At 45.7% G+C, this 19,487-nt stretch overlaps 1 protein-coding gene across 3 annotated transcripts in view; it reads right to left on the bottom strand.

Moving 5' to 3' along the window:
• FBLN2 (fibulin 2) overlaps positions 1-19,487 on the bottom strand; it is a 712,640-nt gene that overhangs the window by 270,891 nt on the left and 422,262 nt on the right. For all 3 annotated transcript variants that reach the window (XM_069643982.1, XM_069643983.1, XM_069643984.1), the window contains exon 4: positions 15,947-16,076. In XM_069643982.1, the coding sequence (XP_069500083.1) occupies positions 15,947-16,076 (130 nt within the window). The remainder of the gene's footprint in view (positions 1-15,946; positions 16,077-19,487) is intronic.

The raw sequence follows: 19,487 nt of genomic DNA, 5'->3' as shown, positions 1-19,487 counted from the left end.
AAAAGGGAAATGAAGCCAAACAAAATGGGAGAGAAGGAATAGGGAAGAAGGCGTGTAAACCATTTATAGGAGCCACACGTGCATGGCCTCTTCATGGGGTGGATTCACAGATTCGACTTGTGGGGGAGGTACAAGATAGGTATTGGAGTTCTGGAATGCCCCTTGACAAATATGAGAATTATGAGAAATGATCATCACCCCTCAATCTATGAAAACGCGAAAAAAATGCTAAATGACATTTACAGGACTCAGATTGGCACTTCTCACCACCCATATGCAAGTGTGCAAGTGACAGTTGACGTCTGGCAAGCAAGCAACAGTGCACTGTGTGCATGTGGAGAAATGACAGGGGGGGGTAACACCTCATGCATAGCTAGTAGCCTGCAACCAGACCTCTGTACTCCCAAATCCCTCTATAAAGTATGTGACAATATGCCTCAATGCCACCATTCTGGGCAGAACTATGACCTCACTGGTCCCAGACCACATGGCACATCTGGAAGTAAAGAGGGTGCACATGCAACAGATATAGGGAGGGGTGCTGTACTGTGACAGGTATGGCACATTATGAAAAAAGCTCTTAATGTAACATAATGTGTGATATTTACATGGATATTTGGTGGCAGCATACCAGGAGGATCAGGCAGTGGTAATGATGCTATAATATTGCAGGGGTACAGCTCTCAGGTCAAGGAGAATTTCTCCTGGGAGCTGATTAAAGCCATGGCCAGGTGCACAGCTTTGGATGTCTGTGGGTAGGATGTTCCAGCGGAAGGGCACAAGGAGTGAGAGGGCACAACCGTGGGAGCCAGCGCAGAGTAGACACCGGACAGATAGGTTGAGTAGTGTGTGAAAGAAAAAGGTGCAGGAGGGAGAGTAGTGGCAGATGGAATTCACTATACAAGGGGCTAGTCAATGGTTGGACGTGACAATAAGGAGAAGGAAATAGAGGTTTGCTCCACAGCACATGGGCAGCCATCTAGCATGGAGGCAGTGGGGGTGTGCGGGGGTGAATCAGGGGAGCTTATGAAAGGTGTGAGTAACAAAGTTGGGTACTTTGATATGAGGAACAAAGGTTTGCAATGGTAGTTCAAGGAGCAGGCTGAGAACACGGGTGACGACTAAGGTTTTGGTGAAGTCACAGGTAATGCACCTATGGCTCTTCGGATGTTTGAGTGGTTCGACTTAGCTCCCGTGGCAGTGGAGTGGATACATTACTTGAGTTTGCGGTCACTGTCCATGAGAAGCCCAAGGCTGTGAGTCTTGTGGAAGCCATACGAGCAGGGGGGAAATAATTGGGATGAAAAGAGGGGCGGGATGGTTGCGGAAGGGAGACAGCTTGTTTTATCTTTGAGGGAATTGAGCATGAGACAACGAAGTGCTATGTAATGCTAGATGGTAGTGAAATAATGAGAGACAAAGGAAGACAGTGCAGGGCCAAGGGAGAGAAAGGAAAAAAAAAGTTGTGTGTTCATTGACAAATACATGATGGGAGAAAGCTGAATAGGGAGCTCATTTTGCATATATCCACTATAGCGGCCTGTGTGATACACCTGCAACACAAACCTAAGCCTGTCATTCCCTGGGCCATACTGCTGCCAACAACTTTCTTGCGACGAACATCCGCATAGCAGAATTTATTTTTCTTATTCATCGTGTAAAGTTGCAGTGCTTTGGCAGCCATATCCAGGAAACTAATTGAGGTTGGCTTTCATGCTGCTACAAAACAGAAACACATGTTTCAAAACCACTCCTTCCTTGGACATCCTGGCGCAGGCCTTCTAGCCTAAATGCTCTTGATTTGTATGCAGTAGATTTGTTGGGTTGTGGTTTCTGTATTATTGTTGGATGGTTGACATGTTTCAAACAAACATGCCACCAAGTTGACCTAGGTGGATATTTCTTTAATTAAGTCCATCCATCATGGTGCTAGCCAAGCAAGACATGCCCGAGGAGGAACTGAGCTAGATGTGTTTTGTTTGGTTCTGAGAACAAGTGCATTTTATAGGTTTTGAAGTATGGTTGCTGCCCCCGTAGGCTGCCATCTAATCCTTCCCGCCCTAGAATGAACTCTGCTTTCTGCCACTCTCTTACATGCCCACTTCTGATGTAACCACTGCCTGCAGCAATCTCCCTGCCGCAGTTCATAGCTGGGCTTATTTGAATCTGGTTGCTAAGAACGTATGATGGTGCACATCTTGTCTCCATCATATACCGACCTCTCGGCCAGGTATATTGCGCTACAAAATTCCATCAATGAATCCCTCTTCTTCCTCCTCAGATTCACTCTCTCATTCTTCCTTCAGTTTGTTTGGAGGCAGTGGGGGTAGGCGGGGGTGAATCAGGGGAGCTTATAAAAGGTGTGAGTAGCAAAGTTGGGTACTTTGATATGAGGAACAAAGGTTTGCAATGGTAGTTCAAGGAGCAGGCTGAGAACACGGGTGACGACTAAGGTTTTGGTAAAGTCACAGGTAATGCACCTATGGCTCTTCGGATGTTTGAGTGGTTCGACTTAGCTCCCGTGGCAGTGGAGTGGATACATTACTTGAGTTTGCGGTCACTGTCCATGAGAAGCCCAAGGCTGTGAGTCCATTCCATTCTTCCTGACGGGATCAGTTTTGTCATTTCCCCAAATTTATATGCGCAGGACCCTATCTCACTGTGTAACCTAAGCTTTAAGTATTCTTGTACTCGTTGCGCCCAGTTCCCTACGGGTTCGGTGCGCCCTACAAATTAATAAACAAACAAACAAACAACTAACATTGCAAGCCTCTTGAACTTAAAGGTATCTCAAAAGGTGACATCACATAACCTTTAACTTCCATGAAGGACCTGTATATTTCTGCAGCACTACTGACCCGAAACTACCCAGAACGGAAATGGTTAAATCCCAAGCAACGCAAAGCTTCAGTCACTTGGAATGTCCCTTTGTCCCTAATCACATTTCTTCTCTATGTCATGACCCTCTGACCATTTAAGTCTGTATCTCCACATGTGCTGGGGCTGCTCTGCATTCCTAAGTGTATCTCCTTATCCCCATGCGTCACCACAGAGGGTGCAGTACCCCACAAGTGGACACGTATATCCTTTCACAGTGAAATCAGTGGAATCTACAACCAAGAGCCAGGAAGCGTCAACTCCCCAGACCCTCTCCACCCACTCTTCGCATCCATCAAGTAACTCCTCACTACTAAAATCGTGCACCTTACACTTCCCGCACCCCTTCACATGGCTGACCGGGTTTTAGTGTACTTAGCCTCAAACCCGATCCATATTCTGTCAACAACCATTCAATCAATTCTGCACTCCACAGCCCCGGGGGCTTTCATTACGACTAACCTGCCCCGCTCCATACCAACCGCAAATGTAGATTTTCATATCGGCACAGAGGTAATGGCTACTGCCGATCTGCATCCATCACCACCACATGTTTCCGCATCTGCCTTATGGAAACCTGGCTAACACACCCTGCCCTCCTTTCTTACAGAGGTGTCCGCAACGAGACCAACATTATAGGGAGAAGGGCACTATATAAAACCGTTTTATATGATTACTTTACATGTATTTCCACGCCAATCAAGTCGTACACAGATCCCAAACCTTCTTGCCATGAGCCTCCTTCATTGATTTTAATGTCCTTCTTAAACGTGATCTAATATCCTAAAATGACCATCTATGTTGCTCTGTTTACCTTATCCTATGCTCTTTTTTGGCCTCTTTATGTTTGTACCTATTCAAACTGCATTTACTTCCTCTCTCAAGCACCCCCTCTCCCATTTTCCAGTCTCCGCTCTGAATAATATATTGAATCACTCTATTAGAAACCCATTTTAAAGGAGGATTTGCTTCACGTAGAACAATGAACAGCATTGGAGCATCAGCATTTCTGAGTAAACTGTGTTATTTCAGTGCAGCGATTCCAGCAGATTGCCTATGCCTATCACATGTTTCTGATGTCTGTCATGAGATGTGTTTCGATAAAGACATTTACACATCGTAAAAACAGCATCTGCTCTTATATTTTCACGAAATCTCCAGGATGGAAAGATCCCAGACATCTGGATTATTATATCTTTCAACCATGGAACTATGAGAACTATATCATCATGCATGCCTCTCAAACAGGTCACACCCTACACCTTCAGAACATTTCTCCCTGAATGTATTGATCACACTGGTTGTCTTTTCACAGTATTTAATTATTTAGCTCACTGGTAACGCTCACTTTGAAGCAGCCTGGAAGTGGTGTTAGGCACTATTCAAGAAATCGACTTTTATACATAAATATCCATACATAATGATGTCCTTTTCCTAATACACAATGTGACATACTGAAAACAATGAAATAATATTCCTGTGGCCACTTAAAATGGTCTATTTGATACTCTGCAGCAATTAGCAGTCTTGTTTAACAGTTCTGCTCTGTGATCTTACCTTGCTGACACATGTCATTCTAGTATTAGAGGCTGTAATCAAATGATAAGCCCATGACAATGGCGGTTTCATTCTTTCTGCAGGGATCAACTCGCGCCACTGCAGACCTTCTAGACAGGCCACCCCTTGCTTGACATCTGAGACTCCTGCTTGACATGCTTGACCCAAATAGATGAAGATCTCAGAACATTGTCCTGTCCGTTCTCATAGAGCACTCTAATTCCAAATTACATTTTTTACAAAGGGTTAGTTACACCTGCAGGTTACTATGAAATTGAAAAAATCTCTATTTGTGCCCCCCCACTGCAAGAAGATCTTTGTTAGCTCCATTTTGATGAAGACAAGGCAGGTGGCAGTGGTACTGCGGGCGTGGCTATGCAGCTTATGCTGCTTTCCCTTACTTCCCGTTCCGATGCCTGCTGGAGAAGTGGCGGTACCGATGGTAGCCATGGCAGACACAGTGACCACTAAGAGGTGGAGGAGGGGTAGCATAGTCTAGGTTTCCATGTCTTGCACCACCTGCCAGCCTTTGCCCATAGTCCCCTATCTACATGCATGTCCTCTTTGCTGGGCACCCTCACTCACTGGTAGGGGTAGGAGGAGGCACCATGGATCAGCAGGCGCAGTCAAGAACAGGAATTCTGGCCTTTGCCGCCTCAGCCCGCTGCCCTGCAGAAATCACAAGGATGAGTAGAAGTGGGAGGAGCGGGGTAAGGCAGTCAAAGGATGGAAGTCAGGAAGCAGGCACTGTGGCAGTGTGGCACCCAGCCTCTACCCCAGCCGCTGTTGCTTGAGTCTAGGTGGTATTAAGGAGAGGGGTCCACTTGCTTTTGTGCCTTCCTCTTTCTCAAGCCCTTTCTCCACTAGTGCTTCAACACTGAGTGGAGTGAGCTTGATGGTGGAGGCTCCCTGGCCTCTGGCATCGATGTGCTGCACCCACAACCCATAATACCACAATGAAATGTACCACTGGAAACCCTGTCCATATGCTGATTTTCCACGCCACATATTCCCACCTGATATTTACTCCTACTGCAAAATAGGCTCTGTGAGGTTGATGCAGCCCCACAAAAGCAGTCGTCTAAAGCTATGCTCTGGACCTTTATATGACCTCTTGGGTGGAGAGCAACTAGAGGAGGAATCGGATGCCAGATGGTGTGCAGGTGCCTGAATGAGTTGTATCCAGAATCAGAGACACTGAAGGTGCTGATGCACACATGAAGAAGGATAAGGGCTGGAGTTTGGGTTCAGTGAAGCTATTCTGTCCAATAGAGGCAGAGCCCTGACGACACAAGGTGGAGTTCGTGTACGAGGCATACTAGTACATGAAGTGCAGTGGTAAAAGTGGGTGGGAGCGGTGCTCTTCTACTTTTTTATTTTATGTTTTACTGTTCTTATACTTTTATTTGAAAAGTAAACTACTCTGGAATGTTTTCGTTTTAAAATAAAAGTGTAGGAAGAAGTTGAAACTTGCACTCCAGTGCACTGCACTGGACATTCCCTTAAACAGCAGGTGTGTTTGGGGGTTCGGATTGCGCATGGGAGGGGGTGTGGCAATGGGGTTTGTGGGGAGTGGGGGCAGGTTAGAAGGGAGCATAGTTCCACTACTTCTTTTCGTACACTTCGACCACTGATGAATTGTACTTTGATTTTTCTTCAGGTTTTGTACCCTAGTTTCATTGTCTTTAGCAGGAACAGACATTAGTTGCTATCATTTGCCAGCGAGATTGGTGTCCCATGTGTGGGGCCCAGGCAGGAATGGATCAGCAAGACTTCCAGGGAGCATGGTTCTTAAAGGCTTGAGTGTAGGCTGGCTCGGCCTTGTCAAAGGAAAAGAGCTGCACTTCTTGTTCTCTCTCAGGAAGCAGGAAGACCATTACAGTTGGCAGCTATGCAGAGCTTTAAAATAAATGAGAGTCTGGCAGGTTGCAGGTTTATTTAGGACCACTTCACAAACCAGCTTGGGAACACATTTCCAAGTGTTGCAACGTTAAAAAGCAATCCATACTTTTTGGTTTTGGCACATTATAGTGGCAAAGCCACCAACAGATTGCCAACACCATTGCTACAGAGAATAGAGAGAGAGAGAGAGTAAGGGGGAGTCATCAATCTGACTTTGTGGTTGGCATTACAACTGCAAATGCAGTGTTATCATTGTCCAATACACTACATGTTATTTTGTGTTCCATTACGCCTATCTAATCCAATAATGGCTTCTTTAACTATTTTTCTCCCAATCAGGAGTTTTGTACTATGTTATGCAACTGTGTCCCTTTCAAAGCTGGGATGGCGTAGTGATTTTTCTTTTCACAGCCTGAAGAAGATGGGCTACATTTGGGCTACTTTTCTGACCCCTTTGGCCTACATGTAGGTTTCCCTTTGAAGAAACTTTTACCATACAGTCAATTCTTTTTTGAAGTTGTGCAGTACCACTCACAACATACAGATGTCCTCATAAGAAATCTCAGATCTCTTATGAGGACCTCTGTATGTTGTCAATGGTACTGCACTTCTCCAATCTCAATGTGATTTCTTACAAGGACATCTGTATGTTGTCAGTGGTACTGCACCTCTCCAATAAAATAGGTTGTGAGGACAACTGTATGGTGTTATTCATTGGATAGATGTAGTACCACTGAAAACATACAGTTGTCCTTGTAAGAAATCACATTGTGATTAAAACTAATATATATGACAACTACGACCAAAGATTGCAATTATGCATACAAGCAACAGATGGCACTCATCACTTGTGGAGTCGCTCCTCACCCTTGTGATGTCCTCTCTCTCCCCCTTGCACTGTCCCTCCTTCCCCTTGCACTGTCTATTCACCCCCTTGCACTGTCCCTCCTGCTCCTTGCACTATTCCTCCACCCCTCTTGTGCTGTTACTCCTCCCCATTGTACTGGCCCTCCTCCCTCTTGTGCTTTCCGTCCTCCCCCCTAAGCTATCCCTCCTCAATCCCTTACACTGTCCCTCCTCCCTCTCTTGTGCTTTCCCTCCTCCCTCCTTTGTGCTGTTTCTCCTTCCCTCTTGCGCTGTTGCTCTTACCTCCCTTGTGCTGTTGCTCCTTCCTCCCTTGCACTGTTGCACCCATTTCTTGCGCTGTCGCTCCTCCCTCTCTTGTGCTGTTGCTCCTCCCCTTGCACTGTCACTGCTCCCCGCTTGCACTGGCACTCCTCCCCCTTGCCATGTCTCTCCTCAACCCGTTGCATGTCCCTACCCCTTATGCTGTCCCTCCTCCCCCTTGCATTGTCACTCATTGCCCTTGTGCTGTCACTCATCCCCCCTTATGCTGCTGCTCCTTCTGTTGCTCCTTCCTCCTTGCGCTGCCACTCCTTGCTCCCTTGTGTTGGGGCTCCTTCCTCCCTTTCATTGTTACTCCCCCCTCCCTTGCACTGTTATGTCTCCCTCTCCTATGTTGTTGCTCCTTGCCCCTCTGCACTTTCACTCCTCTCCCTTGTGCTGCCTCCTTGCACTGTCCCTCCGCCCTCCCTTCCACTGGCCCTTCCCCCTCCCTTGTGCTGTTGCTCCTGCCCCCTTGTAATGTCCCTCTTCCCTCCTTGTGCTATCAACCCTCCCCTTTGCATTGTCACTCCCTCCCCCTTCCACTGTTGGTCCTTCCCCCTTGCACTGTCACTCCTTCCCCCTTGTGATTTTACTCCTTCCTCCCTTGCGCTGTTGCTCCTTGCACCCTTGTGTTATCGCTCCTCCCCCTCTAGGATTGTTGCTCCCCCTTGTGCTGTCATTTCTCCCCCTTCAGCTGTCACTCCTCCCCCTTACGATGTCCTCTCTCCCCCCTTGCAATGTCCATACTCCCCCTTTGTGCTGTCCCTCTTCCCCTTGCGCTGTCATTCCTTCCCCCTTGCACAGTCCCTCCTTCCCCTTTTCATTTTCACTCCTTGCGCTGTTGTTCCTTCCCCCTTGTAATGTCACTCCTTACCCCCTTGCGATGTTGCTCCTTCTCCCTTGCACTGTCACTCCTCCCTATAGCGCTGTTACTTCAACCCCTTGCCTTGTCTCCGCCCCCATTGTTGCTGTCACTCCTTCCTTCAAATGTTGTACAATGCTCCTGTTTACTGTTGCTGGCCTACCTTTCATCTATTGGATTTTTTGTATTCTTCCACGTGTTGCCATGTATTTTCTATTCCCCCCCCCCCACTGTGCTTTCTTCACACCCCCGGCCCCTCCCCCCGACGTTGCCCTTCATTCCCTCCTATGCTGTCATTTCTTCCTCTCTGTGCTCTCTTATTCCTTCCCTCCATGTGAAATATAAAAAGCAATACAGAACTAAAAATGCCAAAACTATAGGCTTTGTCAATGCTTGTTTAAGCTGCAACTGGGATTGTGAGGTAATCAGTCTGTTGCCACCAGTTCATTAACTGGGAATCTTCCTGGCTTTCTCTCGAGTGTGGTTTAATGTTGGATCCTAGATACCAGTCACACAAACATCTACTTCTAGCAACTGTAGCATTCACTCCCTAGGGGAGGCATCTGCAACACATTCACTCTCTCAGAGATAATGGGCCTCATTATAAGGTTGGCGGTCCGATAACTACGGTACCGGTAAGCTTGCCGGTACCGTTGTTACCGGACTGGAAAACTGCGAGTTGTCCTTGTGGGTGCCTTTTCGCCCGTCAGGTCTGATCAGGTGGGCGGACAGGCACCCGTGAGCAGACCAGGTGGGATGCATCGGCACCATTCACGAATGTTGCCGGTGCATCCGACCTCCCCATTCCCATTGAGTCCATTAGGACTCAATGGGAATGGGGACTAATATTTTCTGGCGTTTGGGAATGGGCAATTACCGGGTCCGTCGGGGCTGTAATGTCCCGGTAATTGCCCATTCCCGGGCGCCGGAAAAGAAATTACTCCGGCTACTGTCATAATGAGGTCCAATGTCTGGCTGGTGGACTCTGTATTGGAATTTATATGGAGCTCCTAGAAAAGACACCCCTACAGCTTCCTGTGCCGCACTCGTTATATTCAAAGGCTGCCACCAGTCAGTGCTGCCTACAAAGTCAGCCATGCATGAAGACTTGCACAGGGAAGCAGGGTACTTTATCTTGAGGGACTTCGGCTCTGTGAAAGATCACCATCAGTATTCAAGTCTCGAACGAGTCCTCAGTTGACAGCATCCGTGAAAATGTGAGTAACTGACAGTGTTTTGGTGTCACTGCCACTCGGAGAAGAGCTAATGGAAGCTGACATCAGTTTACATGTCGTCTGATTGTGAAGGTGTAGCTGGCATTCATGACGTGTGCTCATTATATGTGAAACGGAAACTAAACAAAATAAAAGTGGGCCATTCCGTGCATGTAAAGTAATAGAGTGCCCATCTTCCTGCGAGTGTGCATGTGCCCCACCGGGTAATTGTGACAGGTTGTTATGGAGTGTTGATCAACTATATTGCATATATTTCGTTGTGTGGTGTCTGCTCGATGGTATAGGCACATATCACCCCTATGGAATTAATGGTTTTGCCCTATAAAACAAGCCCAGGCTGTGTCACCACTGCGTTGGTTGTTAGTAGAGTAGAAAGTGCAAAGGTGTCACTTTTAGTCTGGCTCCGGGTGCAGAAAAGGTGTGTCCACTCTGACAACCTTCCCTGCGGAAGAGAACATTTCTACTATAATCATCGGGTATGCCAGCAAGTCATTTGTGTTCGTTTTTTTCAGAGGTAGTATTCCATGTTTTAAATAGTGAGTGATGCCTGGAAGTTTTGGGGGACATCTGCTACGAAATGCCAGAGGCTAGATGGACAGTCAAACTTAAAAATAAAAAGTACATATTTAAATAATAAATGAGAAAATGGATAAAGGCTTAAGCCAGAAGGAATAAAAACTGTAGTGAATGAGAGGTTAGAGACGGAGCTGGAATTATGCGGGTGGATGAGGTGGGCACCTCAAGAAGAAGCCCGTCGCCAAGAAGCCGACCTTGCAGGGAGAGGCCAAAATGGACAAGACTTTGGCTGTCTCCATCCAGCCATGTACCATTAGTTGGGTAGAAACGTTCTGTGAATGCCTCATTCACAGGATCTGCGCTGGAGGGTGTCCATGGCCACAGGAGGAAGACGTGTTCTGTCTCTTGTCTTGAGACCTTGGGAGGGGAGAACCCTGTCTCTCTCTGATGGGGGCTGCGTTAAGGATATTGGCTCTGAGGTTGTGGGAGCGGGAGAACGCCTGAAGACATCCATGAGTACATTTCAAGTGCCAATATTTGTTATCCTCACTAGTCGAGATGTATGGAGAGCCATGTATCAATCATACTCAACAAAGTCAAAGGTCAAAACACCCTCTCTACCCAACCCCGTCCCATATGTCAAACAATTGCAATTTGGGCCAGGTCATGTCAAATGTAATCCTAGTAAGAGACACTAAAGGCCTGATTGATGGAAGTGTTTTATAATGGCACAATCCCATAGAAAAACGTTCTGTGAATCAGGCCCTAAAAGTTCCATAGTGCACTGTGCAATGCTCACCAAAAGCCTGCCTGCTTGTCTGCCTGCCTGTAACGCCCTGTTCCCCCAAACCTCACCCACCAACGTGTCACCCAAGATGTGGAAAATGTATTGCTGACAATGCAAACACCCTGCAGACACATGCACAGGGAGTGGATGCTGAACATTCACCAGCTGCGAGATACCATTTAGCTAACCTTGGGCCTCATTAGGACCCAGGCGGTAAGGGGTTTACGGCGGCGTAAACAGCGCCGACCCTTACCGCCTGATTCCGAGGTCCCTTAGCGCCATGGAGGATTTAACACCTGCTTTTAGCAGGTGTTAAAATCCATGGCGCTAGGGGACCTTGTTGTTAATTACGCCACCGTAATTTACGGTGGCGTAATTAACGCCTTCCCCACTCCCATTATGCCCTATGGGGCTAAAATGGGAATGGGGAAGGGTAAATGGGGATTGGGGACTTACCGCCCCGCCAACCTCGGAATGGGGCGGTAAGTCCACCAACCACCATGGCGTAAACGTAGTTTACGCCATGGTGGTAAAGGTACGACCCAGGCGGTAACTTACCGCCTGGGTCTTAATGAGGCCCCTTGTAAATCATACGGTCCGGAGTATGTACCATCCCTCGTGTTCACCTCCAGCTATCCACCCCGACCTGCAGCTAGGCCGCCACCACCACGCCTTTTTAAATACACATTGCACCAACAATAGGCTGCAATATTTGTTTGAACGTGATCCCCCCACAAAATGTCTGGGCAGAAATGGGCTGTGCTAGACAGACATGTAGCATTACATGTCCACTCTCCCAGCTGCACAGTCCAGTGACACGAGGGGACCACCGGCACCAGGGAGAAGCAGGCACTGGCATCATGAGTCCACCAGCAACATTTACCATCCACTGTGCTACTAGTTGCACTGCTGCTGCTACCCCCACTGCTGTCATCATTACTACCACAATATGCTCGGTCACCACAGTCTCCTCCACTGTCACTTCTATTGCCATCATATCAATCTGCACTACTTCTACTCTTCATTCTGCCCGGAATCCGGAAGCCACAGCCATGTGAAGTGGCCAGTAATCTTTCTGCAGCTGGCTACTGTCTGGGAAGAAACCTGCCAAGGGGCATGGGTGTAATTTTAGGGGGTCAGGGGTGTTTGTACCCCCCCAACTTTCATGGCACACCATTTTGTCCCCATTCATTTGGCTGGGGCACATTTTCTTCAGATGTCATGTCCCCCCCCCAACATTTTCAGCAACGTTACTCCACTGTCAAGGGGGGCCACACACTTCCACCTCATAGTTGAACTTCCTCCATTGCCATCCCCACTCGCAGGCTCAGACGCGTTCCTGAGCCACAACCACTGTAGGAACACATTGTGTATAGGCACATTATAAATAACCAATAAATAAATAAAAATAAGGCTGAGCCATTAAATACAGATGCTCCACACCACCCAGAGGGGCAGGTCAATAGACATTACTCCCATCCTCATCAGCACAATGGCACTCATTTACAACACTGATGATGATGATGATAAGAGTTATATCGGAGGTACTGCTAATGCAGCCTCCCCTCTCATGGCACAACACAACCACGTACAGGGGCTGACCTCTACATTCCTGAGCCTACTACCAACTACATGGAATGCTGGGCTGGAGAGATTTGCTTCCTAGAGCAGAGGTAGGCAACCCAAAAGACCTTTGCATCTGGGGCAGTGGAGGACCTCTGTGGCATCTGGAAAGAAGTGGGGCCAACTGAGAAATAGCATGGACATGCTGTATCCAAGGAGTGCACAGTGCAGCAGGAGGTGATGGCTGGGCCAGATCTTTTCACTAAATTTTCTACATGGTATCGGGCACTGGCCATTGCCAGTAGGGGAAATGCTACAAGCACAGAAGAGGAAATGTGGTGTCTCATACACTAAACATGATATCCACATCTTATACAAGTCATAAAGGGGCAAGGAACATGTGATAAGGCCCTTCACTGAGACGTTCTTGTAAAAGGCCAATGACAAGTGCAGTAATTCCAGTAAGGAGGCAGTAGGTGGCGAATCAAGGTTGAACTGCATGGCATCAGACGTAGGCAATGTGTCTGGCAATATGAGATCAGCATTGGAAAGTACACATCAGATTGGTCAATGCACCTCAAATCAGAAGTAAAACCCGAGGGCTGGGCAATGAACTTCAGAGCTGGCAGAAAGCACCAGATAGTGAGGAAGCAAACATCATGTGCCACATGAGAGAGTGGAATATGACAATGAGCACAGGACTTCCTTCACTCTGGTGTATGAAGAGACAGGATGGCCCCAGATGCAGCAGGGTCTGAAAAGGTCAACCTCTTCTGTGTCCAGCACTGCCAACTCTGCCACCATCACCAGCCTCCATCAGAGGTCAGTGCAGGCTGAGGCTCCCCAACTCCCCATTCCATCTAGCCATGGTAAACAGACCCAAAGGCAGCAGTACCCTATGACTTCTTGGGAAAGGTGGTGCTAGAGGGCCTGGGGAAGTCAGTGGGTGTTTTTGATGTAAGGGGATAGTGTTAGTAATTATGAGGTGTGTGGCTATGGGGTAGGTGGGAGGTGTGTGCTTGGGAATGGGAAAGTGAGCATTCAATTTAGTTGTAGTAATAAATAGGAAAAAGGTCAAATGGGGGTGCATTTTGCATAAGGTAAGGTTGCTTACAGAAAACAATTGTCATCCTGAATAGTGTGCTTAAAAAGGCCACTCATTTCTGCATCAGACTGCCCAAGTTCACCCACTCCCTACTCTTCACGTTTTGATCCTGTGGCTCCAGGCCAGGCATTGTCCCCTGGCACCCGATTGTTACAGTGTGCACCATGCCACTCGGATTAACAATCTTGCAAATATATGCCCGGTGGAAATGTTCCTCCTGCTGCCATCTAGGCTCTTCGATGGTGGCAAGGACCCATGGAAGAAGTGGGGGTCCAGTGATTTCCGTAGGGTTAAATGGCATTTGGCATAGGACCACAGAGATGGGATGCACTTTAGGGCCAGTAGACCGGCACTGTTGCACCGTTGCTGTCATCGTGCTGTGGAGATGCAAAGGGCTGGAGGTGGAGCTCAAGTTAATGGATGACTCCATGTTACAGGCGACGATTCCTAGGCTTTACTGTTCCCATCAAGGGCATAATGAGTGTTACTATCTTGGTTCACTTTCTTCGGATACAATGATCTAAAGTACAACTGAAGTAGCAGCAGCATCCAGGCGCAGTATAACGTGTCCCCCGTGATAAGCCACTTTGCACAGATTATAGATCCAGAATGCGGCACCAGAATTGTCACATAACTCCAATCCTCCGGAACCGGCATTGACTTCCAGTGAAGGCTCCTATTCTGTTCAAGTGATGTGTGTACATCATCTGCTATTTACACATTTATTTATTTAGGCTATTTATAAACCACACATATTCTCCCAAGTACGTACCTCGGAGCTGGGCTGCACACATGAACATTGAATAACCAGAGAATAAAAGTCAGCTTCTTAAAAGGAAACCTTAATTAAATGGTGGTCAGTCAAAATGTCGAAAAAAAATGTAGAATGACAATAATGTCGAAAAATAAATGTAGAAAACAAAAATTTCGAATTCCCTTTTTTTTTTTAATTATATATTTATTTTGGGATCCGGGAATAAAAAAAAAAATAGGTAAAACAAAAAGAAAAAGAAAAAAAAGGGTGCTTGGGGGGAACCCCCCCATTTCGAATAAAAAAACGTCCTAAAATAAAATTCAACATTTTTTTTCTACATTTATTTTTCAACATTTTGACTTTCTACATTTTGTCTTTCTACATTATCACTATAAACCAAATTAAATATTGAATTCAGGGAAAGGGTAGGTGAAACCCAAAGTTGAGGATTCGAAAAGATAAATGGACCTACTCCCTCTGTGTGAAAATGTGAAGCCACATACTTTCAGACGGAGAAAACCAACCGAATGAAAATGTAATGACCGATTGATAGTGAGTAAGATGGGAAGACACATAGGACGTCATCATGAGTTGGGCGGTATCCCGGCTGTAATAACACCCAACTGTAATAGCGTTAGCGCTAGCAGCCTGTCCAGTGTTATTACCGACGGATCACAGGATGGGCGTTAACAGTAAATTCCCATTTCCCATTGGGTCTGCATTATCAGTGCAAATAGTGTGCTCTAATAGAGCCGGCGGTAATCACACCGGAAACAGGGCGTTAAATGGTATTTTCCCCTCCAGCAAATAACTGGAGGTAAAACAGCCCATTTAACAACCAACTCGTGATCGGGCCAGCCCTAAAACATGGCGGTAATACCCTTACTTGTCGCATTTAAGGGCTACCACCTAACTCGTGATGAGGCTCATAGTCAGGATCTAAGCCCTACACGCACTGACCATATCCTCTGCTTAACAGGGAGCCACTGAAGGTGGTGCAAGAGCAGGGAAATATGTGACCAAGTGTGAGTAGAAGCTATACATCTAGGTGCGGTGTCTTCCAAAGTGTCGCGGCCTCCCTCTGATGTCTGTTTATAACTCGTTCCCTTTCTTGACATGTGAGTACATCTCCAACCGAGATTCAAAGCATTCTTCAGACTGGATATCAGTGTCGGTTATGTGTGAAATGTTTGTGGTTCATAGCAAATGATACTACACAACGATGGGTTGAAAAGATGACGCTTTCCTGTGAAGTAATTGGTAGTAAGAAGTGCCCTCTGCGTGTCAAAGTAGAAATATGTGTCCATAGTCAACTCAAGAGTAGGATAGATGAACACTGACTGGCTCCCAGTCAACCCTAACACGAGAGGTGGAGGTACTGCAGCTGGAAACTACAAAGAACATTTAAGAGGGAAATCTGTACTGGGAAGGGGCTAGAGGAAAAACATAGCCGTGTGCCAGTGCAAGAGCTCAGGGCCGCACCTACAAGGCAACCTGCCTCTTGTTAGGACCCGACAGGTAGCGCCTGCAAACATTGAAACTAGGCTTGCTTTTCCTCCAGAAAAATGACACAATGCACAATGCATTCAAGTCAAGAAGAATACGAGTTGAAGCGTCTTGCCTTATAATAGGATCCAGTGCAGGAGTCGTTATCATCAGTCACACAGAAATCCCCTTCTTTGGCAGCGATCATGCCAGCCACACAGCTGTTTTCTTTTAAATAGGAGACACAGCAATGGTTCTGAGCAATTCTGCAATGCAAATAGTAGATCCAGCCATTAGACTGCAAGCAAAACTAAACGCTCCCGTAACACAGTTGTAGAAATGACAGATATAAGTATGGTTAGAATACACAAATCTGCAGGCACAAGGCAAGAAAAAAGTCCTTTATGTACAATACAGTTATTTCCTTTGTAATTATGACAGTCTGGGTAATAAGTGGAAAATAGTGCTTCAAAACAAAACTTAAAAAAAACATAAAATATGAATTATAGTCAAAGTGCATTTGCTCTTTTCAGGTACTAGAAAGAACCCGTGTTTAGATTTCTCCATGACGCTTGCACACCACTCTTCCAGTCCTGGTTTTTCATTTCACAGGGAATTTAATCTCATTTGTACAATTGTAGATAGCTATAATTAGAAACATCACAGTGCAGTTTTTTAATTAACATGATGCCGAGACTAGAAACATCATTTACACTCACATGTAGTCACCTGGCCACCAAATTGCATTGTACATATATGGTAGCAGTAAACACCACCTGAAGACAGTTTTCTTTTGCATTGGGAAACATATTTGTGCACGTCTTTGCAATTTAGCATTGTCTTTTGCGGCAAGCGTTAGTATATGTGCCTTGCCCCACAAGGTGCTTTTCAGCAGCGTGCCTGCATGGATTTCCCACTGGAGTTCTGGGGGGCATTTCTCTCCATGCTTTGTGGCACAGGTCCCCATGATCATCCAGTCATCATTCTATGGCTGCCTACCTACTACCATTCAGTGAAGATATGCTGCTGAAAATACATTTTTGGGAACATTCCTCGTGCATTTGTTATTCCAAAAGGTAATTCCTTCAACTGTTAATGTCAATCACCCACTTCGAATTTCAAACTTATTTTTAGTTTTGAGGTAATAGAACATGGAAACATGCATCTTTCATGTCTATTGTGGTCATGAAGTCTCCTGGCTTCAGTAATGTGATGACCTCCTTTAGTGTTGTCATTCATACAATCCTGGCTCTGATTTAAAGTTTAAGATCAATCTTAATGTTCTGTCCATCTTTGGAATAAGGAAGTACACTGGATAGATAACGTGACTGTATTTCTTTCTGGGTAACTCCTCTATGGCATTATTTTTCCATAATGCATTCACCTATACTATTACCAGAGGCCCATGTTGCTTTCCTGCTCTCTCAGGGCTGGAATTCTATGCAATAGCCTTGTTTGATTGTTTCTTTTGTAGTTGTAATTGGTTATTAATAACGCGGACCCGGGGATCGAACCTGTGTTGCTGCGTGGCGTCTTGCTTCCAAGACGAGCGCGGTGCCCCTGCACTATCCTCCCGAGATGTCCTCACTGACATGTCAAGGTTTGTCCCAACCAGTTAGGGGGTGATGTGAATGTAGCCCATCTTGTACTGGTGGAGCATGGGAGAGCACCTTTGTGCCACAGTCACTGCTTTGAGGTGGAGCCACCACCTCCGCCTCTACCTACCAATGCTTCTCTCTCTGATTGAACTGTGCTTATGTTGTGAGTTCTGTTGGTGCACGGTGGCACACCTGTGGGAGGGGCTGAAATGACTGCTAATAAGTAGACAGTGTTTGTGTGATTTGGTGTTTACTTATTGTCCTTATTCTCCCCTTTGGCTTTTTCAAGGGCTTTGTTACCCTTGTGCGATAGATGATGCCTGTCAAAGGACAGGTGTATGATATTCCTCTGCATCTCAGGTCTTAATCCCGCTACTCTGAGCCATAAGTATACTTTTATGACCACTGGTGACACTGCCTGTCCACCTGGTGTTTCCAATGCAGCCAGGATGCTCTTGGTTGACGTGTTTGACATTATTTGTCACACTGGTATGAGTACCGCTTGGGCTTTAGCGTCCTCTTGCAAAGGCTTAATGAAAGGATGCTGCTCATGGCATATGGACCTGCTATCATTTGCTAAAAGCATCTATTTATTCATGTGCTTTCCTTATGCCATATGCTGCCACTAAGGCCATCTGTCTGCCCATAGCATGGCTGTACCTTCCTTCTTTGTTGGTTGGAGCTTCCAAAGTGGAGGCAGGGTTGCCACTTTAATGTCTGAGCATTGTAACAATCATTCAATCTGCCCTAGGGTCTGTCCCTGTTAACAGTGGCTCTTGTTGGTTTAGTATACATTTCTTCTCCGCTGATGGATGCTGAGACTTGCATAGTATGTTCTAACTGTTTCCTAACCATGATTGGTAATGCTTTGGAAACAGATTTCTGTTCAGTCAGCATTTATATTAGAAAGTCCATATCGTCCTCATTTTCCTAGTTTCTAACATTATTTTAGCTGCTCTTTTCATATTTTTCTATTTATTGTATATGGTTTACAAAAAAAACCTTTACAAATACATTAAGTAAAAAAACATGAGGAAAAACAAGAAAAAAAAGATAAACATTACAAAAAGATTTAATTACACATATGCTAAAAAAAAGATACATAAAGACCCAATAATCCCTTTTTAAGAATGAGAAACATATTACAAATCGATTTAAGAACAAATAATTCAGTGCAAGATAAAATACGACATAGTTTTGCCGATTGAAAAAGCAGCTTCCCTTTACATAACATCAGATCTTAGAGGAAATAACAGTAGGGTTACAACATACAGATTATCATACAGATTAATCAAAGGGAAGGAGCATACAGATTTAAAGATTTGATAAAACCAGCCACAGCAAGTCCATCTTTAATATTAGAGATGGCAAGACACAGAGACCAGATGAGATTTTCTGCTCCCAAAATACCCAAGGTATTGAATCGTCCTAAATAAAGATCCATAGGACCTTTCAAAGATATGCAGTCTAAAAAGAAATGACGAGTAGATTCAATTACCCCAGGAGTATGACAAAAACAGCATGAAAGATCTAAGTCACTGTTCTCCTTCCTTCTATGAAGAACTTCCCTAGAAGGGAGGAGATTCCATCTGAGCTTGAGAAGAAGTGAGCGAAAGTGGCGGGTAGGGAATTGAGTCAATATAAAAGACAAGCAACCTCTCTTCTTATGGTAAAATTTTAGGTCGTCAATAGAAGGGTAAACACGCAATTATTGAAGCGTGTGACTCCAATCAAAGCTGGAAAGGGATTCCTTAACTTTATTAGGGTTTGTTAGCAGGGTATCCCTATCCGTGGAAAGATCTGATAGCGTCTTGTCACAGAGGTCACAAAAACTAGAAAGATATAGGTTACTAGTATACAAGGTTCTAGCCCGTCTCCCCCTGTACCAAAAAGGTCAGTGTAATGCTCTACCCATTGGTCCTCTGGAATGGCATTCAGCTGGTCAGCCACCATCACATCGTTATGGCTAGAGAAGATAGCCCAAAATGCCCTAAGATCTCTCTTAACAAGTACACTAAGCATAAATTCCGCGTCGTTTTGTAGCAAACTAGATTTTCTTCATTTGCAATAATTTTTATA

This window comes from Ambystoma mexicanum, chromosome 2p (genome assembly GCF_040938575.1).
Source record: "Ambystoma mexicanum isolate Mex_15411 chromosome 2p, UKY_AmexF1_1, whole genome shotgun sequence".
In the NCBI taxonomy this organism is placed as follows: domain Eukaryota; kingdom Metazoa; phylum Chordata; class Amphibia; order Caudata; family Ambystomatidae; genus Ambystoma; species Ambystoma mexicanum.
The sequence above is the reverse complement of the archived record's forward strand: the minus strand, read 5'-3'. Positions and strand labels throughout refer to the sequence as shown.